At 36.2% G+C, this 25647-nt stretch overlaps 1 protein-coding gene across 1 annotated transcript; it reads right to left on the bottom strand.

Annotated features, from left to right (window-relative positions):
* Positions 1 to 353: 353 nt before the first annotated feature.
* LOC127977262 (anoctamin-1) lies at positions 354 to 25647 on the bottom strand. Its single transcript, XM_052582046.1, has 27 exons — positions 25489 to 25647; positions 24272 to 24438; positions 22893 to 23198; positions 20636 to 20728; positions 18751 to 18902; positions 18597 to 18651; positions 18172 to 18223; positions 18017 to 18072; positions 17863 to 17910; positions 17012 to 17076; positions 16091 to 16225; positions 15563 to 15723; positions 15344 to 15426; positions 13792 to 13803; positions 12964 to 13041; positions 12036 to 12101; positions 8782 to 8856; positions 8505 to 8706; positions 8258 to 8369; positions 6866 to 6923; positions 6678 to 6778; positions 6301 to 6452; positions 4447 to 4599; positions 4296 to 4348; positions 4007 to 4188; positions 3805 to 3910; positions 354 to 3152 (listed from the first exon to the last, which is right to left on the bottom strand). The coding sequence occupies exons 1-27, from the start codon at positions 25523 to 25525 to the stop codon at positions 2061 to 2063; spliced, it is 3852 nt and encodes a 1283-aa protein (XP_052438006.1). The 5' UTR covers positions 25526 to 25647; the 3' UTR covers positions 354 to 2060.

Below are 25647 nucleotides of genomic sequence, written 5' to 3'. Positions count from 1 at the left end.
ATACAGGATTGAGAAATGTTTACTTTATGCAATATTGTAAAGGTGTGAATCAAAGGCTCCGCTTGCACTTACTAGACTGTGCATGACTTGATTCTGACAGTCCTTTGTCCTCAGTGTCTTTTGGTGTACAGTAGGTTTGCTGTCTCCATCTTGTGGTGGTCGAAAATACAGGATTTAGAGAATCAGTGTACAGTAGAGATTCAAAGATGCATGATGCAATAATCCCCTGGTGGCAGTTGTTGTAACTTCAACATTATGAGGGATAAAAGCAAATTTTTCCATTAACACAGGTTCAAAAGTAGCAGTGCATTCTGACAAACCATGCTATAACAAACAAATAAAATAAGACAAACTTCTTCTTTTCCACTTTTTAATATGAACGGTAGTCATATTTTTTCATTATAATATCAAAATATTGTCAGAGTTTCTCAAGACCTCTATAAATAACATGGACGTGAATGCTCTACTTGACTTCTGTTTGTAACTGTTCTTAGCTAATTGATCCCCAATGCATATCATACACACCTGCCATGCCATATAGACCTGAATACACAGAGGCCAGTACCACATTGCAGCTAAATACAGCTGTCAACTCTAGTTGTTTTAATAGTTCACCCCAATATTTGAGTTTGTTTGTTACACAAGCTGTCATATGGCTTCAGAATATAGCATACGAGTCGTCTGGTATTCTTTTATGGTGCTTTTTGTCTTTTATAGAATTTGTAAAGTATAACTTGCCATTCACTTTATTACATCAAAGAGAGAAGCCTAGACACTCAACATCATTTCTTATATTGTGTTCCAGGGATGAAACAACCTAATATTGGCTTGAGCGACATCAGGGTGAGTAAATGATGTCATTATTTTCATTTTGGGTGGATTAATCCCTTAATCCTGCTCTGTACACACAGTTTGTTTATTAGTGACTACTAATGACGCATTAAAAATTGCCAGACGCGAATACATCTCAGTACGCCATATTAGTTTGCGAAAAAATAGAAAACGCCAAACAGGCTAAACTGTTGGCATGTATCTTTACAGCTGTGAGACATTAACTATTGCTTGTTTGGAGTTGTAGGATTGACACTTGTATTGTGTACACAAATGGAACGATTATTTAGCTATTCATTTCTGCAAATAAATGCATTTGTAATTTCAAAAACTTGGCAGTGTGAACGTGGCCTGTATGCATTCTTACCTTTCGTCCCCTGTTAAAGTGACGATTGGTAATTCCCTGAAAACCTCTTCATATTGAATACATCATGCTTTAGCTGTGCTAGCATAGTGCTAAATGAGATTATTTAAAATACTACAGTGTATTTGCAATGTACAACGTAATTGGCTTTGAATCCATTTCAACATCACATTTCTATATCATGAGCGTGCTGCCAAGCTACGTGCTAACTTGCCATATGGATGAGACACTACAGATGTTGCCACCAAAGACAAAGACAATTTCACAAACAAGTTGGCTCATTCTGAAAAGCTGACGTATTGTGTTAATAAGTTCACATTTAGTTATTATTCTGGTTAAGTACAAGTTACCAAAACTCATGAAAGAACACATTACGAAATGAAAGTTCCACTTGCTGAGTAACAAATCGTATGGACTGCAAAGCCCTTTGGCCCATATTCCTAAGCCTCTCTCTTTTCTCACCTGTTCTGGTTCAAGATGTCAGGTTAATGAGATTTGGTGTGTGTATATATCTGCGTATGTCTGTACAGGAGTTATATTTGAAAGAGAAAATGGCAAGTCACAGTATAAGACAATGTTTAAGAGTCATCGAGCCATGTCAAATGGCTCCAGAAGAATACCCAGAATGCACAAGTCTGCACTCGGTCCTCCAATAAAGTTGGTGATTCTGTGCAAAAGAAGTCCCCGTAGTTAACCAACCAAGTGAACCGCCACCAAGCCATCAACAATTGATCTACATGCAGAGTTAATGAAGATGCTCGTTCAGTCACCATTGAGAAGTCAAAGATGAGTTGTTGATGGCATGGTTTGCCTGGCACTGAGAATGGTGATCGGATGCAAGGTGCTGAAAAGGTGGAGTGTTGTTTCACACTTCATCTTGTCCCACTCTTATTGGAGTGTTACGTTTGAGATCACTGGGTGAGGGAGGGAGCTGTTGACTGAGGTGTGTGAAGGTGGTGGAGTGACTAGGTCGGGTCTTCATCTCTCCAGAAGTCTCTGTGCCTCTATACTTTGGAGGAAGAGTCTGGCACCGGCCCTTAACTTTCGAGCCTGGATCACAAGGTGGAAGCCCTTTCGTTGTGCTTCCCATCAGCTCTGGTTTGGAGGGAGGCCGTGGTAGTCCCGTTGACTGGCTGCTCACAAGCTCTGGTTTCGAAAGGCTGCTAGCAAGCTCCATTCTGGATGGCGGGCGAGGGAGCGCTATTGAATGGCTGCTCGTGAGCACTGAATCCAGTGAATCGGAGACAGACATTTGGCTTTCAGAGGGCTTGGTTTTAGATGGTCCTCTAGAGACCATTAGGGTGAGCTCACTAGTGGAAGGAGGAACCTTCTGATCGAAATGTGTGAATGTTGTCGAGTGGCTAGGTCTGGTTACATGTGCTTCAGCTTCTGGTCCTCCGCGTCTTGGCGGAAGGGTTCGGCAACGGCTCTTAGCCCTGGAACTTGGATCTCGAGGTGGAGGTTCATTCGAGTTGAACTCTTGGTGTCGTGATAGTGAGCCGGTTTTGATTGAATGAATGGACTGGTTTGAACATGCTGTAGGTGTGGTGGGTGATTCATCACGACAGGCTATCTTAGACAGGGACTCTGAAGTTGTATTGAGACTTTCACAGGTCGAAGGTCGAGGCCTGTCAGGCACATAACTGGTGGATGCGATGGGTTCCTCTGCTGATTGTTCCTCAAGCTCTTCCTCCTCTCCACTGGTCACCTTTAGTTCTTTCAACTCTTCATATGACTGGCTTATCATTACTCCACTGCAGACAGGCAGCTCCTCCAGTGATCCTAAATCATTGTTAGTAGTTGTCAATGTTTGTGACTGGGTGCATTGCTTGTCTGCCTCCTCTCTGAGCAGAACATCCATCAGGAGGGTTTTCTCTCTCTTCAGCTGCTCCTTCAGAGAACGAGGCACGTCTGGGATCAACCATGCCACCAGCATACTGAGGAACATGGCCAAGTTCTACAACACAACAACATACAATCAAACATCCAGTCCTATTTTACAAGAAAACTCTGGGAACTTAAGTTTTAAATAATTTGGATTTGTTTCTCATAAGAGCACAAGAAAACCCTTTTACAATAATGCACTTAAAAACTAATTTCAAGGTAGAACATTCATTAAAACATATGAGCTTTTGGGGGGATTTTTCATCTATATGCTATATGCATAAGGATTTCTTAAATTAGCATGTTCATCTAATCTTTCAATCAGATTTAAGGTTAATAGGGAACTGCTGCTTTTATCACTTAGGTGACAGTTCTTCCGGCATCCCCCGCCTTCACTTTATATCTAATATTTCAGCTCTGTTTTAATCTCCTACTAGAAGTACAAAGGCTGGGAAATTAAAGCTTGAGCCCCCTCAATGTAGAATGAAAGCTAAATCTGCTTGCCTTTATCACGCAAAGATTATATTGACATATGAAGTCATTAAAATGCTTTAGAGATATTTACATTACAACCCTTCTTTGTATCATTGCATGGATATCATGTAAATGAGACCGGATGACATGGCCTTGACTTTATTATTTTTTTAATGGTAGAGAGAGCTAAAGTTGTATTTAACTTGCAGTGTTCATTGAACAACAAGAAAAGCAGTTTAACAAAGACTGACCTGGAAAAAAATGACAAAAGCCAGGCGTGCAGCCAGCACAGACCAGTACTGTTTAGAAAGCTGATAAGACTCAGGAGACCAAGGTGGATCTCGATAGTCTTTGTACCTGTGAAGACCAATTGTTGTGGAGAAAAAACAAATGGTATCAGATGAAATAGGTGAGCAGAGGTTATGGGTTATGATGCATGTGTGCCGCGTGCACCTGCAAATACGGAGTTGTCTGTCAAAGTCGGTGTCATGTGGAGCAGTGCCAGGTTTAAAGTTGCTTGTGTTGAAATAAGCCAGTGTGTGGTTGGTATAACCATGCATGGTGCCCGTCTCACTGTACAAATACTGATACACCATCCGAGGAATGAACTCAGATGTAAAGGAGATCACAAAAGCCTTGGAGTAAAGAGACGGAAAGAAAAATCTTAAAATCTCTGCACACAATGAGATAAATCATATTAAACACAGCCAGCAACTACATAAGTCAAAATCTTAACACTCACATTTGTAATGACAGCAAACTTGCTGATTCCACTCAAGATGTTGTACCATATGCCTGGGAGAGGGAAGAGAAATATGTGACAGTGTGAACTAGATTAAGAGTTATGTTAAGTGTAACCATGAGTAAGACATATCTGCTGCAAAAATTCATACCAATCTCTTTAGCGCTGACTGCATCAGGCCGGCGTATTTCAGTGACGAATTTTGCCGCATCTAGTCGGATTTCAATGACATTATTAAGCAGAGCAAAGACTGGTGCCAGCGGGAAGGAGGCCACAAAGAGTGTGACAAATCCATATTGAATAACTGCAGACAAGCAAACACACACATACACCAATGTCCTCAATCAAACCCAATTCTTCAAAGTCATCGCAGACATACTTAAACACCGTCGCTAAACCTCTTCAAAGGAAAAACTAATTATAGTTTGTATAGAGCAGATGTTGGCATTCAATTTGATATTTTTGATATTTCTTGTTAATCACCAATCCACTAGTGCTTCCCATACGGCCGTTTGACGACAGTGAAGGATTACATACATTACATCCATCTCACCCTGGAGTTGGGGAAACAGAATCCAACAGATGGATTGCTCCCAAATATTTCTGATACTTGGAGGTTCTGGCTTAGTGGTAGAGCATTGTGTTAGTAGCGCAAAAGGTTGTGGGTTCAATTCCCAGGGAACACATACTGGTAAAAATGTATAGACTGAATGCATAAATCTGCATTCTGTTAAATGCATAAATGTAAATGAACGTCTCTCCATATTGGTTGGGGAACAGTTTCTTGCTCACTGTTGGATTCTGTTTCCCCCATGTGTCTAATACAAGGAGGTTTGCTAAGCGAAATACATTAAGTAGTTGTTTTATGCAACAGCAGTGGCTCTAGGCAATCACAAATCTTAATAAAAAAAAAATATGGCAAAAAGCTTCTGGGGTATAAAGTCCATAAATCGGTGCTCTTTGTATGCAGGATTTCTAAATTCATCCAAAAATGAATCACTCCAAGGCGTATTTAAAAAAGAAAAGAAAAAGACTTTATTCACATGACTTTAAAAGCCAGTAAAAGCAACACATAATAAAGACTGATGAAGGCTTGTTAGCCACAACGCATCGATGCACTTGTGTGTTGCTTTTAATGTAAAGCCATGTCAATAAAGGCTTTTTTCACTATAATTTCGAGTGCCTTGGAGTGATTAGTTTTTTGCACAAATCTTATTAGTTGTGCAACATTTTTCATAGTGTGATAGAAAATTGATTTGTGATGGTCTGAACATATGAATTAACAGTCATTTATAAAAAATTAAATCATTTATTTTTACAGAACATTTGCACTGAATGACTTTATTTTAAATGTGCATATACTTATAAAAAAAATGTAAATGTAATTTAATAAGAACCAGATCTTGATTTCAAGATCGATAATTTCTTAACATAATTTAGACGCAACACAGCTTCGTAGCTAACTAGTTGTCCAGGTAGAGTGCAAAGCCTAAAATTAATTATGATTGGTCAGTAGCAGCCAGAGAAGAAGTACATCATGGTGATGTCAAATGCCTTAAAATTATATTGTATGTTATTTCATTATTACAGTTATTAAAGCCAACTTTAAACAGCATTCACATTGTCCTTTCGAAATTCAATGGAGCAAATCATACATTTTGAAGAAATCTTTGGAAGAAAAAACACTGATGAATCATTGAAAATAAGACCAGGAATGTATAATAATAATAATAATTCAATATAATAAAATAATAATTAATAATGTATAGAAAATCGATTTATAATTGACTATAAAGAGCAACTCAAAAAAAAAAAAAAAAAAAAACATTTGTCAAGCCACAACACTATCATTACAGTAAAATAAGGTTTTCAGGTTGCTACAAAGCCAAACTAATTGTGTTTTGGGGGTTGTAAGGTACTTAAAAACAAGTAGAACAATGAAAGTGATGCACCAAACGTTGCTGACATTTGAGTCTATTGTTCAATTTGAGCATGTGGTACTCACCCATCTCCATGTACTCTGGGCTCAATCCCTCATATGGCTCCAGATCATAGTCCAAATCCCAGCGCTGTGGTTCTCGTTTAGAATCTTTGTCTTCCTCTTCTGCCGATCCATCTTTCTCCTCCTTATATGTGCGATACATCTTCTTCAGCTTCCTGTAGTGTCAATAGATTTGGCCGTGTTATTTTAAACATCTCTTCCATCACTCAATGTGCACTGTGTTGGTAATGTTAAACAGTGTGGAGAATTAAAATGTAATTTTACAAGAGAGTTAGGGGCTTCCTCTAATAGACTGGGGGTACATTGCAGAATCAAAGAAAATTAGCAGAGGGACCACGGGGAAGACTTTGGATGTGTGTGCGTGTATGCAAAACACTTACGGAATGGCAATTTCAAACACATTATTCTGAATGAGCTGCTTTCCCAACATAATGATTCCCAGCTGAATACACACTTCAATAAGACAACCACCTGGAGAACACTAGACCAGAAACACATGTACATGCAAACTGTTAGTTGCACTACGCTAAAACACTGCAGACAAACATATTAGCATTTTAATAATTACCTCTTCCATGCGGAAATCCTTAAAGACATAAACATAGTCACCTGGACGACCGGCAAACCTAAATTAGCATAGTTATGAGAGATATTTAACAAAAATGTCAATTGGATTAAACAATGTAACCCAAAAATTCAGCTCTAAACTCTAAAAAGCATATTACACAGGGACACACTATATTGTTAACATAATGTACTGTTCAGCAACACAACACATATAACACACAGACACCACAAAACAGGTACTTATAGAACTGTAATTTGCATATTGAAATTTAGACATGAACTCGTAAAAAGTAATACATTAATAAAACGTAAAAAAAAAAAAAAAGTAAATTGCAAAAAAAAAAAGGTGTATAAAATAATTTTGGTAAAAATGCATTCTTTCATTTGTACAACATAGGGCTTGTATAAAATAATTCTATAAAAGAGTATAATATATTTATAAAAATTAATAGAATATAATATTTTGGCTTTTGAATGCACCTTACAATAAAAACCCAGCAATTAACGTTAGTTAATGCATTAACTAACAATGAGCAATACTTTTGTTATATTATTCATTAATGTTAATAATACTGTTTTTTACTAGTTAGGTCCATTGAATAATATATATAAAAAAAAAAAACATTTCATTTGTAAATGCAACTGACTGATTTCTTCAATATATTAAGTATATGTTGAAATACACATTAACTTGGATTACTAAATGAGGTAACACTGTACAGTGTAATTATATGTTTAAGTACTGAGTAATATGAACTAACTACATGTACTTACTGCATGGTAAGTACACGGGTTAGGATATGGGTTGACTGCATGTAATTATGCATAATGTATTGTTATTATAATAGTAAGTATATGTAACATGTAACAAGGACACCTTAAAATAAAGTTATTTTACATTGTTGGTTCATGTTAACTAATGTTTTAAAAATGGAACCTTATTGTAACCTTATTGTATATCAGCATTGCATGATTTCTGTCTCACTCTCTCTATATATATGTAAATAAATAAGTGTTTTTATGAAACAAATGGCCACTGCAAAGTGATATATACATATAAATATATATATATATATATATATATATATATATATATATATATATATATATATATATATATATATATATATATATATATATATATATATATATATATATAAATAGATAGATAACATTCTCAACAATGGACTGCACAGGACAGACACACAACACTACAGTATACAGTATAGACACTAGTGTAGACACAACGCAACATACAAACACAATACTACAGTAAGCACATGACTACACTGCAACAAACTGGACACGAAAAACAACAACAAACTACATTACCGTAATCCAATTATCATTGGCAACAGAACGTCACATTAGTTTGGTTGAGATGCCAATTTACCTGCCCTTAAAGAAGGCCACATAGAAGACAGGTGCGAATGCATTCATGCTCTTCAGCAAAAAAGCTTTCAAGATCACATGCTCCTCAAATGTTGATTCAGTCTTTGGAATCTCTGCAAGTATGACATCAACATCATATTCATAATAATCATCGGTAATGCATGATCTTTTCTTCGTCAGAGTCACACTTTTATCAAGAAAACAAAAACATTTAATATTTTCTCATGTAAACACACACACACACACACCAAGCTCTGTAATCCAGGCCGCTATAGCGCCGTAGATCTCATCCAGCACCAGAACCACCAGCAAGTTGATGATGACAGCGGTGGTTGTCACGGTTACACGCACATTAGCCTTGGCCTCGTGATCAGGGTTCATTGACATAACAGCAAACACAATGATGCGGTAGAGAATCACACCAGATACAGCAGAGAACGTGACCCCAACCTGAGAAAACAGATAAATGTGAATTTGAACTGTAAAAACTATGCAACAAATGCCGTTATGTGGAAAGGTGCCTACCATAAGGAGGATAGAGGATATGTTGATGCAGTATCCTGGCAGCCTGTCTGTCCATGACAAAGACTCCGAGGCAAGCTACAAGAACAACAGGATGTTACTTCATACTCACCATATCAGCTGTGAATACACTAGCTACTGGAGTACCACAATCACATTTTGCCTGATACTGAGAAGCAGTGATTATTTGTGACCCGTGCTGGCAAAATGAGTCAGAATGCACATGGGCTGATTTTGAGCTATTAGATCTGTGCATTAAAGTAGGACTTAATATATAGGCTGACTGTCACATTAATATTAATCGAACAATAAAAGAAACAAAGGAATCACTCAATGCTTTTGATTGAACTTTACGTTTTTTTTCTCATTTGTATTGAATACAATGAAGTGATTTTTACATTTATTTTTTCTTGAATGCTTCTTCACTGAAAAAAAAACATATTTTTTTTAAGGTAAGTGGTTGCAAACAATGTATTTTAGCTTGTGATTATTAATATAGTGGTTATTATCAAGAAAAAAAGTGGAGGAAAAGATACAATGTTGAAGGTGATAGAAACCTTCAGAAAACATTCAGACTTCAAACACGTGTAGCTCAGTCATTTTTTTGTCTGATTCCAACAAGTCATAAATCAATTTGCAGGTTAAAATAAAATAAAATAAATAATAATACAAATAACTTATTATTTTTTTGCTCAATTGTACTCATTTTGCCAGCACAGGTCACATTTATTTAGTATGGCAATAACCGATATGTTGGCCCATACTATAAAAAGTACTATAAAAAGTAAATATTTAGTCAATTAAACAGAACATGAGCATTGCTCACACTCATATCTATTCTAGAATTTTTACATGCTTCAGGTCAATCTGTGCATTAGGGCTGTCAACGAATATTCTAAAATCGAATATATATTCGAATAGTTTAAAAAAAAAGAATTTCGAAGGTGAAAATTAATATTCGAATAAAAAAAAAAACAATTTGGAAAAAAACGCCTGCGGTAGTAGAGGCGTGGTTGGCTGCTTGCCGAGTGGGCGTGCTAGTGTGCCTGAGGGTTCAGGGACAGGTCACAGGAGTCGCACTGTCTGGCACAAAATCACTGCTGAAAGTTGACTCGTCTTCATGGAAGATGGCAGCAAGTGCAGGGCCCAACTTGACCACAACAGAGAAAGTGAGGTAAAATTGTTGACCCGCGAGATAAAGTTGTATGCAAGCTATTTAAGATACAGCTAGCATACCATTCGACCACTAGCAACATGAGGTCACATCTCAAAAATAATCATAATGTGTGGAACTCCAGCTAAACAATCACGTCTTGACACTTAACATTACTTTGCATCGCCCACCACAAGCTCTTTGTCTGCAACACGACAAGAGGCCATAATGGATAAATTAATTTTGTTCATTTGTAAGGACATGAGACCGATCAGTATCGCGGATGGGACAGGCTTCGGGGAGTTCTGTCAAGCAATGAAACCGAGGTTTGATTATTTATTGTTTCATGTCAAGGAAAAGTTCCATGTTTACCACAGCACAGCTTGCTCGGAGCAATCAATGTCAGTTCTATATGCTGTAAAACTTCAATTAATATTAATAATATTTGTTTCAATCACTGAATGAAGCCTTGGGACAACAGTCACGACCTTAAATTGCTTGCACAAAACTCTTGATCAGCACTCAAAATTAGTTTGTTCATTTAAACCGTTATAAGCAGAGACCGTGAGGGTGAGAGAGCGTGAGGTCTGCAGTCTTGGCCATTAGTTGATTTCCTTGTTTTTGTGTAGGTAATACGTTGTCAAATATGTTTAAACTTAAATATACTACCTATACAAGTAGTTATGTCTCTTTGTATTATTTTGTCCTGTTATTTACTTAATGCACGTCATTGACAACATGCGCAACCAGATGTTCGAATAGTTCGAATATTCGTGTTTTTTTAGAGGGACTATTCGAACGTCATTTTTGAGGAATTTTGACAGCCCTACTGTGCATATACATATGCTATATAATATTATTTATGTACATTATGTACAGTTGAAATATGATACTTTTGGGGGGAAAAAAAATGATAATAATCAAATAAAATATGGAAAAAAACTGAAAAAAGAAAGAATAAAGTTCTGTTCATGCCAAAAAAAAACTATAAAGATAACTAATGATAACTATATTAGTGTCCACATCAACGTTTGATACGGTTTGCTTATCATTAGCGTGCTGCAGTTTTGTCATCTGTAGCTTTAAATTCTCAAGCTCTTTAAAGCAGGATGGATTCTGATTGGTTGTCAATGTTTTTATTGTAAAATTTTATGTTAAAAAAGCACCACAGAATTGAAATTTTTTTGGTCAAATTATCCTATTAATTGCTTACTTATACTTAAAAAAACGACATCTTTAAAAAATATGCTAATATTGACCATTACCAGTTTGGCTTGGCTTCCAGTTATTCAGTTAAATAAAACGTAACACTGTTAAATATTACTTTACAAAATCTACGGCTTTGTTTATCATAACAGGAAACAGTTTTGGATTTGCAATGAACTAATCATTGAAACTAAATAGGGCTGATTTGATAGAAGTGCTAAAGTTAATGCACACGTTCAACCCGCCCCCAGACGCACACTCATCAAATCTGAATTAAACACTACATTCTCTCAGGTACTCACACATACACACTGAACATGTGTCTTTGATTAGAGGAAGGACACCACTCTAACTTGCGTGTTTTAATCCCGCTCTGACTCTAATCCTGAATAATCTAGTGTGGAATACCCAGAGAGGTAATCTGCTTTGAGTGCCGTGTGTAGTGAGTGTGTATGCCACAGATAGTGTTTGAGCGCATACGTGTGTTGTGTGTGCACGCCGCAGGCCTGACACTGCGCACAAGGGCACAATGACGGTAACAAAAATCTGCAAAATCACATCAAGTGAAATTGCGACCAAACTGCTCATTTCAAAGGGAAAAAGCGCCAGCATTATCCACCGGTCTGAGTAATTCATTATCGAATTAATTCAATTGTCAGAAAGACTGAGAAGAAAAAGATGAGAGTGCTAATGCGGGGTGTGATAAGAAAGAAGACGGATATGAGCCGGGTGGGCAGGAGGGGTCCGACGGAGGTCAGGGCGGTGACCACTCTGTGATTGACAGCTGAGAACTAACTGCATTATCCCTGAAACCCCGCCTCTTCTTGTTAAGTTGATTAGCTTGTTCTCTCCTAGACAGACACCCAGTAAACTCCCAAATTATCTCCCCCCTCCTCACCGGCGACTGTCCTCCTTTAGCAGACAGTAGCTTCTCTCTTCCTTTGTCATCCGTTCCTGCGTCCGGCTAGAATACAGAGCAGAGATTAAAAGCACTGCGCACACACACTTCAATCTACGTGGAAAAATCTGCGTGCTATTCCAGGTATTTCAGCTCAGTGCATTTTTAAGCAACAATTACATTTAAGACTTCACCATCATATCTTGAATTGATAATAGTGAGTAAAAAGAACTTTAAACACATATATTTATTAAACAAAATATATAATGAAAATATGTATTTATTGGGATATCTGTCATACTGTTCTTTTTAGTAAACGTAATTTATATTATTTAAAAAAATCATAATATGAATTTAATAAGAAATGAATTAAAGTTCCAAAAATGTGTAGTTCCAAAATGTTCAATAATAATGAAAATTAATGTAATTATTATACATTTTAAAGATTTTTATACAAATTATTAAATTAAAGTAACATTTCATTTCATGAGTTCCTTCAAATAAAATTAAATACATCCCTTCAGAAATTTTGCAAGAGTATTGTTTTAAGTTATCGTTAATGTTGCTGCATATTCTGATATTTTTGAAAAATCAGATCTAATATTTGCATGATATCAGGGACTTGTTATTTACAAAGTTTGAAAAATCATAGAAATTATTCAAATTAAGGCAAGGCAAGAAGACATGATATTATATGATTTTTTTTTTATATATATTTGCTCTTAAATAGTTTTTTATAATTGCAATTGTTACTCTTTTGGGATTAAAATAAATTTTTACAATTATAATTATTACTCTTTGTAAGTACAATCTTTATAAACTTACTATTATTCAGTAATCACAAACATTTGAAAATGTTATGGAGAACTATGGAAATTCATTCAAAACATAAGAAGCTAATAGTTTTGTACATAATGTTTCAGTTTACCTCTTCCTTCTTCTTATTCTTTGCCTTCTTCTCTTGTTTCTTAAGAAGAAAGTCCTCATATGCTGGTCGTAGCTCATTCTGTGATACACACACACACACACACACATCAAGCTCAGTGATCAAGGACTCCAAAGATGTCAAAAAGCAGCAAATCCCACATCAGTTCCTTAGACATGCATAAGCAAGTCTCCATAGAAACAGGATCCACAAACACATGCACAAATAGAAATAATTATCTTGTTCCACATTAAATCATTTTCTTGTCTGGAGGCAAAGACGCTAGTATAATACAAAACTGCAAGTTCATTAAAAAGCACGTAACCCACAGGGCTTTTCTGGCTAACACGTTGCTTTAGTAGACTCAATCTATCAGACCAATATCCTCTATAAGAGTGCTGTATAGTTCGTTGAATGCTTAAGATGATATATTTATGACACAAAGTGTGTTTCAGCCAGACAGGTAGCATTTACAACTTCACAAATAAGGTTGTGAGTATCTGGCAAGAACACTGTGGTCAGGATTATGGCATCGAGGTTAATGGTGTAAAATCACAGGAAAGGATTCTTTGACACAGGTTACTACAATGTTAATCCAATATAAATCTCCCCTCTTCGTATGAATTCAGGGTTGATTCATCAAACAGCATCACCATACACGGCGATGCAAAATTGACCCTCCTGCTGCGCAGAAAAAGGCAAAGGGAGATGGAGCGATGATGAGGGTGGGGGAAGTGTGAGGGATGCGGAGAGAAATATGGTGTGCGTTTGAGCATGTCGGGAACCATATAGAAACAAGAGATTGAGAAAGAGAGCAGGAGATAGGTTTACCTCAGCCCTTTCCTATCGGTGAGCATGAAAGCAAAGAAAACATAGCATTAGACACAGGTTTGCACTAATAAACGTGGTGCAACTGAAGTTCAGTATCGTTCACATTAGCATGTCGCTCATGATCTCCATGGCATCCTGTTGAGAGCGCAGACCTTCATCCACTCAGCTCAATGCTTTAAGCAGAACACAATCTCATTACTCACACATGTCCTTTCACACACACACACCATCGTCTCCCACCACTTACACAACACACGTTTAGATTGAATCAGCTCCCAGGTGAACGTTTCAAACCCTCAAGAACAATGAAGTCTTGAATTTTATCTAGAGAAATCTGGAGAGAACTAGCTATTATTTTGGATTATGTTTAGCAATGTTTCATGAACAATGTTGCTGCGAGTTTGTTCTGATGCTCATAGATGAGATTCTGAAGTGGTTTTTAAGAAGGCAGCTATATTGGAGGTTATGTATAACAATCATTATATTACAGTTAGGAAGTCATGCTGGATAGAGGTGCATTGAGGTTGACCTATATGCTTATTTTACTTTTTTTTTCAGCAAGGATGCATTAAATCAATCAACAAAGAGAGTTCTATTGCAAAACAATTCTATTAATTAGAAATGATAATTGCTGTTTAAAAAAAAAAATTATTCATCAAAGAATCCCGAAAAATGTATGCATGCATTGAATCAGTGTATTAGAATGATTTCTGAAGGATCAGACTGGAGTAATGATGTTAAAAACTCAGCTTTTCATCACAGGAATAAATTATATTTTAAAATATATTCAAATAGAAAATAGTTGTTTTAAATTGTAGTAATATTTGACAATATTGACACGTTGTGACAGGTTTTTGTCCAATCCACTGTTCTGTGCAATGAGACAATGAGAATGTCCCCTTTTTACTACAGACTGCAACCAACTAGCAAGTAACAAATCTTTGCTCATGGCTGTGCCTTATTTATATATATGTAAAATAAGGATTATTAGGATAGAACAATATTTGGCCGAGATACATCTATTTGAAAATCTGAAATTTGAGGGTGCAAAAAAACCTAAAAACTGAGAAAATCTCCTTTAAAGTTGTCCAAATGAAGTTCTTAGCAATGCCTATTTATAATCAAAAATTAAGGTTTGATATATTTACGGTAGGAAATTTACAAAATATCTTAATGGAACATGATCTTTACTTAATATCCTAATGATTTCTGGCATAAAAGAAAAATCGATAATTTTGACCCATAGTTTTTTTTTGGCTATTGCTACAAATATACTGACTTAAGACTGGTTTTGTGGTCTAGGGTCAGATATATATACATATGACCCTTTATATATAAATTTACATATATATGTTGTGCTGTCCAAACTCCTGTTTTTTTAAAAATCAGAATTCTACTCTAGAGAGCAGAATTTTTTAAATGATGCAGTCAGCAATTTAACATCTTTGAAAGTCTGATTTTAGGGCTGCCGCTATTTGATAATGAATATTAGATGCGTTCTGCGACTTCAAACATGTTTCTGGTATTCTGAAATGCTTGGGACTTTTCTCACCTCATCGTCTTCCATGCCTGTCAGATCCCAGCTGTGCTGTAAACATCGCTGCCTCCTCTTCCAATGCTCTAGAAACACTGCCGCTAAACACACACACACACACAATTATCACAACACTATATATTCCTCTTTACACCACCTTATTTCTTCTCAATATATCATAAATGTACAGTTATCACATAGTTTATCATCAAATGCACATATTCATACAGCTCATACCCCAGAGGGACATAAAGATGGCGAAGCCCACGGTGGCGTGGTTATCAAACAGATAGCTGGTCCGCGCCGTACTGCAGATACTGCTCAGCTGCCAGTAATCACACACACGATCACATAGAGGACACATGGTGAAATTAAGACGCTCATCACACATCTCTTGACTGAAAGAGAGGGAGAAATTCATTACTGATTATATCACAAACATTCACTGCCAAAAACATTTATTTTCTTTGAAAAAGAAAAAAAATATAAAAACTCATAAAACATCCCTGGAAAATTCAAATATAAATATTCCAAAATACATATTAGAGTTACTGTTGGTTTGATCTAAAGCTTATATTATGGAAAAAATAACAATTTCAATATTAAGGTAAATAGCTTAATAAACACACAAAATAAAGTTTTAATGAAAATCTGTGCAGGTCATATTCAGAATCATTGTACAGAAAAATATTTGTTTGTTAAAAAACATCAGAAGTTAAGGCAAAGACCTCATCATGATAGAAAAGCAAACGTGAATGTGTTTACCTGGGCACATTGGTGTCTACGGTGAAGCAGCCGTACAGGAATACCGCGACTCCTAAAGCCGAGGCTGGAATCAGCAGCTGTGTGTACACTCCCAGCCAGGCAAAATACAGGCCAATCTTCTCTCCAAAGTACTTCCTTTAGAATACAGGTAAACGGGTTACAGAACGGTTATGCATTTGACAAGGTAAACCACCTCTGAACACCAGCACATTCAAAAAAACAATGACTGCACAGAATATGAACCTTACTATTGAAACTGAATGCCATTCACAAGTTTTTCTCATCCTCCAACTCTTGTATATTCATTTATTCAAATATTTTGGCTATTTTGGTTATGATTTCAGCAGCTACAGTCTGTTCCAGAGCTTTTCCTCATATTTAGCTTAAAATATTTCAGTTTGCAGACTCCATATGAGCCAAAAGATAAGTATACATTTACTAAATAGTCTTAGTATTGTACTGTCAAAGACATACTGTCTGCTATTCTCAGCATGCAAGCTGTACAGTGGGCATGTTTTTAATATTCATGATGTCCAGGCGGGCATATTAAATTCACCAGATGCAAAGTGTCTTCTTTTAATCAAAAAAAGCTGAATTGTAGCAAGTTGCAGGTCATTTAATAATGTTTTATTATGCTGAAAATGCTTGTTTGATAAGGATTCTGGGATAGACAGAATGAGACTTTTTTTCAGGTGCTTTGTGACCGGCCAGCCAGGTGAAATCTTGAAAATGAAAAGAGACACATCGCTCCTCAACGAGCCACGCGATTTAAAGTAGAACTATTTACAGCAGGCCACAAAAATAAGCACACACACACACATCTGACAGTTCTCAGAAAAGAGAACCAGTTAATAACCATCTGTGTGCTGAATTGCATCTTTCACAGAACCAGATGGTAGGGATGAACATCGTGTCTGATACCTTATAAGGTCCATTGGCTGATATTTGCAGCAAGCACCATAATTGGCCCATTCCTCATGCAGCATCTGTAATACAACCAAATATCACTCATTAATAGGGATATAACGATATCAAAATCACATGATACGATAATGTTGCGATATGAAGTCCACGATACGGTATTTATTGCATAATTTAAAATAAAATGAAGAATTGGGGGAAAAAAGAAAATTTTGTACATTTTAAAGTTAAACGATTCTATCTAATGTTGAGAGTTCAACATTAGAAGCTGCAACACATGTTCTTAATTAAGAAACTTAAATTAGAAAAAGGTCAATGAATTGTCTTGTACTTGAACTTTAAAGGAGACTCAACCCTCTTTTTATTCAATATACTGTCTCAGTCTAAATTACATTCACACTGGTGTTTTAGGAAGCAAATCAAATTAGAATATAATAATAATAATAATAATAATAATGACAGTAATAGCCATATATTGTAAAACAGTTGCACTGTAAAATAAATTAAAATTAATATTTCATAAGTATATTATTTTTGCTTTACACTACAGTAGGGAAAATACAATACTTCTTTCCTTCTTTCTACACTTGAAAGAAATATTTTGAATTAGGACTTCAGTTAAACGGCTAGCTGTCAGCAATTCATATTGGACTTTTTTTTGGAAATGATTGTTATTGATTGCAATATTTCGATATTGATAATATCGTTGCATCCCTACACATTACAAATCCTTTCCATCTTCTTAGAGATGACACACACAAGTATATGTTACAGTAATAAGAAACCTTATTATCATTTTATCAATTGAATGAAAATAAAAATCATAAATGTCACCGTGTGACAGGACTCACCTGTCTGTCGTTGCGATTCTCTTTATCTTCTGAGCTGTCAAAGTCTCCCTGCAGCAATGACAACACACAACCCAAACCACATTACATATTAACACTGAACTAACAGGCGAATTATAAATCAGCTGTATTAATCTGGGTGCAATGCAAAACTTACATCATGCAGAGGGAAGGCAGAATCATAAACCCCTTTAGCTAGCAGTGATGAAATACCTGAGGCAGAAAAGAGATAACAAATTGTCAAATTGACAGTTTGACAATCCAATTTAAAAGTGTATGGTATTTGCAGATTTGCCATCTCAAGGAACATACCCATAGTTTGACAGGTCTGTGTGCAGGCGGTGCGCCTCAGAATTTCATAAACCTATGCAAAAGCGTGTTCGCAACACAATAACACATTAAAAAAACAGTCATACTTTAACACAATAATAGCACACGCAAAAGAACATTTCATCTATTACTATCTGGGCACTATTTCAATATAATGAATGTGGACTCCAAAATTACTAAAAAGCACCATGAAGTGTCATAAAAATGGCTCATATGAAATGTGCACTTAGTCATAAGATATATATTGAAAATTACCATTTGCATCAAATTTTCTCCTTTTGTGTTCCACGGCAACATTAACCATTAGAACAACATAATTGTAATTTCTGGATGAACTGTTGCTTTAAATCTGTTCTAATGTGTCCAGATGTGTATAATCGTCTTGTTTTATTATTACTGATACTTACAATTCGACCTCGGATTGCATTGCTGAACAAGCTGTTTTTCGACTTTATATCAAATCTGCAAAATAAAAGACAACCAGTTAGGCCAACACATGGGCTTGCTATTTGTGAATGCTCTTTTATGACACTCTGGCTGTCTACGAATGCTGGCACTCACAGGTGTAGCTTGTCTCTGCTGAACGGTTGGGATAGCACCCGTATGCGTGGGTCTTGGGGCTCTGGTACGCCTGGCTGGAATGGCTGATTGATCTTCGCCCAAAACGAGCTTATTACACCCATGAGCCCCGTCTTCTCTTTCAGCTGATATGTCTGGAGGAAGAACAACCAGAACAGAACTGAAATTAAACAGAGGTTAATCTATTTATATCGAGACGAGACACACTAGAAGTCAGGGTCAGACGATTTAACACCACATGTGTGGAATGGAAATATATCTTGTTTTGCAGGCAAACAAAGCACATGGGATGTGGGTCCATATGTCTCAACAGCTAATCCACCATCATCAGATTATATCATTCAGAACAACTCACCACCTCAAAGAATAAATCATTCTTTCAGGATGTCACTCTAAGCCAAATTTAAATTTATGGGAAAATGTGACGTTAACAATCATCTTAGTATGCAGCATATGACAAATGCCTCTTGCAGGAATTTGAAAACATTTTACAAGTAATCGGCTTGTTGACCGTGTAATCAGATCGCTTTTTTTCCTCTGCAGTGTTCAGACTTTGAGAATTGACTTTTGGCATTACAACTGCCCTTAGACTACACCAACCCAGAGCACTTACAAAGATCATCGTGGAGCCAAAGCGCTTAACACCAAAAACATGACACTCTTGGGCTGTGCCAGTGTCCACAGTGACTGCTGAGTCTCTGAACAGCTTGGATTGACACATTGGGCTCTCATTTGAACAGAACTGTTTCTAATCATTGGCATTTGTTTATTTGTCAGTGCAGTCTGTACCAGTACAACACTTGAGGAAAATGTCAGGTCATACTTATTATACATACGTGTATAGAAAATATATAATGTTTTAGTCTTCCAGATTTGCTTTTATGGTTATTGAATGGTGTTAACCTTCACAGTCACTAATCGTGGTCTAAATATTGGTCTAGAAAGAACACTGCATATTTTAGAATAGAAGGAAAAAAATGACTTTTATAATTTGAGACAAAAGATAAAATAGGTCTGTGAGGCGTAATGAGTTGATAAATTAGTAGGAATCTATTCATTCAGTCGATTCAATTTATATCAATAAATGGGTGAAAATACATATGATTTGTTTTTAAACAAGTCTCTTATGCTCACCTATGCTACATTTATAAGATAATTGTAAAATATTACTACAATTTAAAATTACTAATAACAAAATATATTTCAAAATGTAATTTATTCTTTTGATGCAAACGCTGAATTTGCAGCATTATGACCCCAGTCTTCAGTGTCACATGATCCTTTGGATATCATTCTAAAATGCTGATTTGCTGCTCAAGAAACATTTCTGATTATTATCAATGTTGAAAACAGTTGTGTTGCTTAATATATTTGTGCAAACCGTGCCACTTTTTAAAAAAGATTCTTTGATGAATAGAAAGATCAAAATAATTTATTAGAAATAGAAGCATTCAAATGTCTTTACCATCACTTTGGTCAATTTAATGCATCCTTGCTGAACACAAGTATTAATTTAAAAAATAAAAAGTTGACTGTTGATTTTAATGGAAGCATTTTAGTTTTAATACACTAGCAACACAAGGTTGTAGGTTTGATTCTCAGAAAACACATATAACATCTTATTAAAGATTCTGACAAATGCATGCAAGTAAACGGTGTATCCTTGTATTTCTTTCTATGGTGTTGTTAAACAGAGTCAATGGTAAACAGAATCAGAACATGATGCAGACCAGACTCAAACCTAGGTCCCTGGGAGCTTTATGAGCCTCACAGATCACCCACCACATCAGTGCTCTGACACATCTTTATATTTTATTCTCAAATGGCAGCCTTTTCATGTTTCTTTTTCCCTTTTATGGTAACTCACCTTTTTAGTCGGCACTCTGATCTTAAGAAGTTCTGCCTCACGACTGAGAACGGACCAGGGAACATGGAGACGGGTAAACCGGACCGTTCTCATCTTGAAAGAGAATTGGAGAAAAAACACAAGAAAATTAGTTTGAAGAGTAAAAGCGCCACTGAATAAAGCAGTCAATTTGTTTGCAGGATGCAACTGAAAATTTGGTTCAAGATAAGGTGATTGGTGCACACTCACACACACACACACACAGAGAGAGAGAGAGAGAGAGTTTAAGAAGCAGCTGTTACTAAAATGGTCTTATTCAGCGTGGATGAATGACACACACACAAACACGTCAAACACAAACACCTCTGGCAATGAGGATCAACCATAATCTGCCTTTAGGCTAGAGACAGCGGCACTCAAATTTAATCCACACACCCCCAACAATCAAACGTACACCCACTTCACAGCTTCCACTCAGGATTTCACTCTCACCAGTCAAACTTTATGCTAAAATAAACCCTGGGGTCAATTTCAGATCTGTATAGACATCGGACATAGGAACAATGCCTTTGCATCTTAGAATTAATTTACTATTATAACTATATATGCAATATCAAAAAACTATGTTTTTCACTTACAAAATTATTTAGAAATACACAACATTGTATTAATTTATGCAGTTAATTCAAAACACTGAATTTAAGCATATGTTTTTCATTGCATTCATTGCATTATTATTATCAAGTAAGCAAAAACTAATGGTCCTAAAAATATGCTTTATTCTCTTTATGCAAGATATAATTTCTTTTAGGTTGAAATATCTAGTTGTTTCTTAATGCATAAGCATGTAGTTTATTTTAAGGTATATTCAGTCCTGCATAATAATAGGAACTCTATTTGGATTCACAAGGGTATTGCTTGAGTATAAGCTTTTTTTTGTGGAAAAAAGCTGCATGAGTCAACCAATCTACTCCTATTCAGAAATACTAAGCTCTCCCTGCTTCAACTTGGGAAAATCCATGATGCAGGGGGAACCGATCATCCCTTGTGACAACCACAGTTGCATCTGTCGCAAATATATCGCTGGGGGCCACCACTGCAGCATTGCAGGAAAGCAAAGAAATGCTTTTTGGCATCTGTTAACAAGTATTAAACTATGCTGCATTGCTTAAAAATAAAAAATAGCTCCCCGTTCAAAAAAGATAGACTTTTCTTGGTGTGGGAGGGTTTGGGCTTTTTCTAAACTGGGTCTCCAATTCTTAAGTTCCAAGGTCACCTTGGGAATCTCTTGACTGTGTTTATTCTGTTATTATTACACTCAAAACTGAGCTCATCCCTGATTATTCGTGGCTCAACACATGAGACAATGATACATTCATGTGTTTGCCAGAAAAATGATATAGAGATATGCATGGTCGAACAAGAACACACATAGGCTATGTTCAGAATATACTATGCTACTCAGACTCATTTTGAAATATGCATTTTTGGATTATTTTAAGCACCATTTTTGTTATCTGATTAGACTGATTGAATTAAGGACTTTTACAAAAAATGGATTTTGGCATTACAATGGATTTAAATAAATGCAAAACAACCCCTTTTATTTTCCAAAAATGGTAACTGTGTCAACAACACATGTGAAATTACATACACAACTGTTCAAATGTTTTGGGTCAGTAATTTAGTTATTATTTAAAAAAAATTAAAACAATTCAGCAAATTATTCAGCAACGATGCATTACATTTATCAAAAGTGTAGTAATGTATAGTGTAATAATGCAAAGTCTATTTGAAATAAATGACAGATTCTTTTAAATCAAATAATCCTGAAAAAATGTATCATGTTTTTCACAACCACAACAACAACAAAACTTTCTTGAGCAGCAAGTCAGTATATTAGTATGATTTCTGAAGGATCATGTGACATCATGTGAATAAATGATATTACAAAGTATATAAAAATTAGAAAACATTTATTTAAAATTGTATAATCATATAATTGTATAATTGTATAATTGTAATCATATTTATTTTTACTGTATTTTTGATTAAATAAATGCAGACTTGGTAAGCATAAGAGAGTTTCAAAAAAATTTAAACAATTTTTAACAGTAGTGTATAGATATAAGCAGATCATATGACAATTTACAGTTTAAAATGCTGCATAATGCATTGTTTCTTACATATTTAAGAACTAAAAATAGTAGGCAGTACAGTACTTAGTTGGCTAACATTTTAGCAATCGGAACATAACTATGCACACATCAACACAAACCTCTTTGTCATGTTCAATCTCCAAGCCTTCCTCCTGAAGTCCTCTTTCAAATTCCTCCCTTATTTTATCCTGCAGTTTGTTGGCGGGTTCCATTGCAAGCCCCGCCTCCAGGACTGCCTCCAAAATATCGCCCTTCGTACTCCTGCGTGAAGGGGTGGGGCTTTGAGATGGCACGTTGCCGTTAGAGACAACAGAGTGGCGGTGTTGGGACTGACGTCTCTTGCAGTGATAAACAAGAACGTAGTCCACTCTTCTGCGGCCGTCTGCAAAACACAGCCCTCCTCCTGGACCAGGACCCGGCTCCTCCTGAAAACACACACAAGCATTTTTCAGCTCAGTAACATCTAGACACATCTGCATGGCTGCACAGTGAAAGCTGTAATTACAGATTCCTGGAGCTCTCTCAAAGCTGCATAGCGTGTAGTTGGCACTTTCAGCAAAAAAATTTGGATCTGGGTCATCCACTGATTGGCTGGTGGTTCAAAGCTTTTAGATGTTTCCTGTCACACTCATGTTTGATTTGAATTCTGCTTTTGAGCAAGGTGCATAACTAGGACGGTCCCTGTGGTTTGCAAATTAATGCATAAAACTGTTACCTGACATTGTGTTTTTCATAATATTCTCTTCACACTACAAAATGATCCCGAAAAATTGTATAATTAGAAAATAGTTCGAAGATAATATATTTTACCCCAAATAAGAGCAAATGAAAATGCATATTTAGCAAAAAGACATTTACAGACTTGCATCCCATTTCCCATAAGCAAAATTTTTTTTTTACTATATTTGTTACGGTAAAGCAAAGAACAACAAGTTTATTATATTCATAAATATTTAATTTATGCATATAAGATTTTTACAAATATTTTCTATTCTAAAAATACAAAATATATAACTAAAAGGTATTTTAAAAGTTTTTTTTTTCCTTATATATGAGTTTTGAAGAAAAAATTAAATAATAAAAAAAAGTTTTAGGGGGAATATTTACCAGTGTCTGTCCTTGGGAGAATTTTTACTGTATGTTAAAGAACTTTATAATAAATATTTAACTGATGCCATTTAAATATTTTTTTATCAGCGGTCGATGCCAATATAGAGATTTTTTTCCACTGACTCCAACCCAAAATCTTTGTGTAACCAGCTTACAATTGCAAAATCACTGCATTTTCTTATGTAACCTTACTTGACCCCTGCGGGGTCTCTGAAGCTTTTCCAGAGGGTCCATTGAGAAGATGCACATAATTAATTATTCTATACATTATTTAATCTAATAACGTCAATTAATAATTTAACATAACATGCTGTAAAAATAATACCTGACTTTGAGCATAAACAACATTTCATCTTTAAGCCTGCATTATACAACAGAAATCACACACCGTATCCTCAGCAATGTCGTTGGCATCATGCCCGCCACCGGCCATACCCTGCTGGCCCAGTTCAGAGATATCTCGGGCAAGACAGCGTAGTTTCTCGCTCTGTATTGAAGAGGACTCACTCTTCACAGCGGAAACACGCATGCGCTCAGGGGCCCCGTTCCAATTTTCTGTTAGATAGAGATATTGACAAGTTAATTTTGATGTCTAATGCTATCTTACTGAAAGTCTTTTATGGCATTTTTCTCTTATGTCAGTTTCTTTGTGTGTGCTTTGACAATATTGCATGCAAAACTGAAATGGAACTGTAAAATAGATAGCTAGAGAGAGAGAGAGAGAGAGAGAGAGAGAGAGAGAGAGAGAGAGAGGGAGAACGCATCCATTTAAAAGTAGAAACTAAAAACCTTTCAGAACCAAGGACAGCGACATAATTGAAGGCTGTGTGTCAATGCAATGCTCAAAACCTGTAAAACTGACCCTGATAACACAAACAGCGGGACTTACTTACACCTCTAGGCTTTCTAAAAATGTTCACACCTGACTAACGCGTCACTTAAATATGCCTCATGCCTTCAGGTAAACAAACACAGGGATTCATGACTCTTAGAGAAAGCTATAAGCGCATTTACACCACCTGACCAAAGCATGCCTCACACCACAGTCTATTTGTGCATTTATTTCCCAGTGCTTTCATATCAAATAATTATATCGACAATGTCAAAAGAGAAAAAAGATTATAAAGTGTGTTTGATTGTTATGAGAAAACAACACATGGCGTCAGATTGCGCTTGAAATAGATCCAGCTTATTGCCCCAGCTAATTATACAAACCCCCTCCGACACACTGAGCCCTCTCATTGTTTTCCAAAGCAAAGGATGAATTCTAACACAATTAGTTACAACGTTAGCGAGTGTTAAAGAGTGGCAGCCCATCTGAAGGGGCAAATAATGGCGTGTGCCTCATTGCAATTAACGTCAACGACCAGTTTGGTGCCACTCAGATATTCAGTTTTCACCACATCAGACTAATGATATAAATGCATGAGTACATAAATGAGTACATGCATTTGCAACAGTTGAATATAAAACGATAACCAAACAAGCCAATTTATTTAAGTGCCAGTTGCACAGACATACAGCAAATGCATTTTCCCGTTGGCTCGCACTCAAACAACAGCATCAACAAACAACATCCACCGGAGTGCTAGGACTGGTACTCACCCGTGGCAGAGGGCGACCTGTTCAGTGCCATGTTCATGCTCCCGGTGATATGGTGGACAATCCGCTCGCGGCCCCGCGCAGCTTAACGCGCTCGTGCTGCTGCTGTTAATTCCGTGGAGCGCTCGAGACGCTCAAACTTCCAGCGCGCGTGCACCGAGA

Source organism: Carassius gibelio, chromosome B18 (genome assembly GCF_023724105.1).
Source record: "Carassius gibelio isolate Cgi1373 ecotype wild population from Czech Republic chromosome B18, carGib1.2-hapl.c, whole genome shotgun sequence".
NCBI lineage: Eukaryota > Metazoa > Chordata > Actinopteri > Cypriniformes > Cyprinidae > Carassius > Carassius gibelio.
Note: the sequence above shows the minus strand (reverse complement) of the source record. Positions and strands in the feature narration are given on the sequence as shown.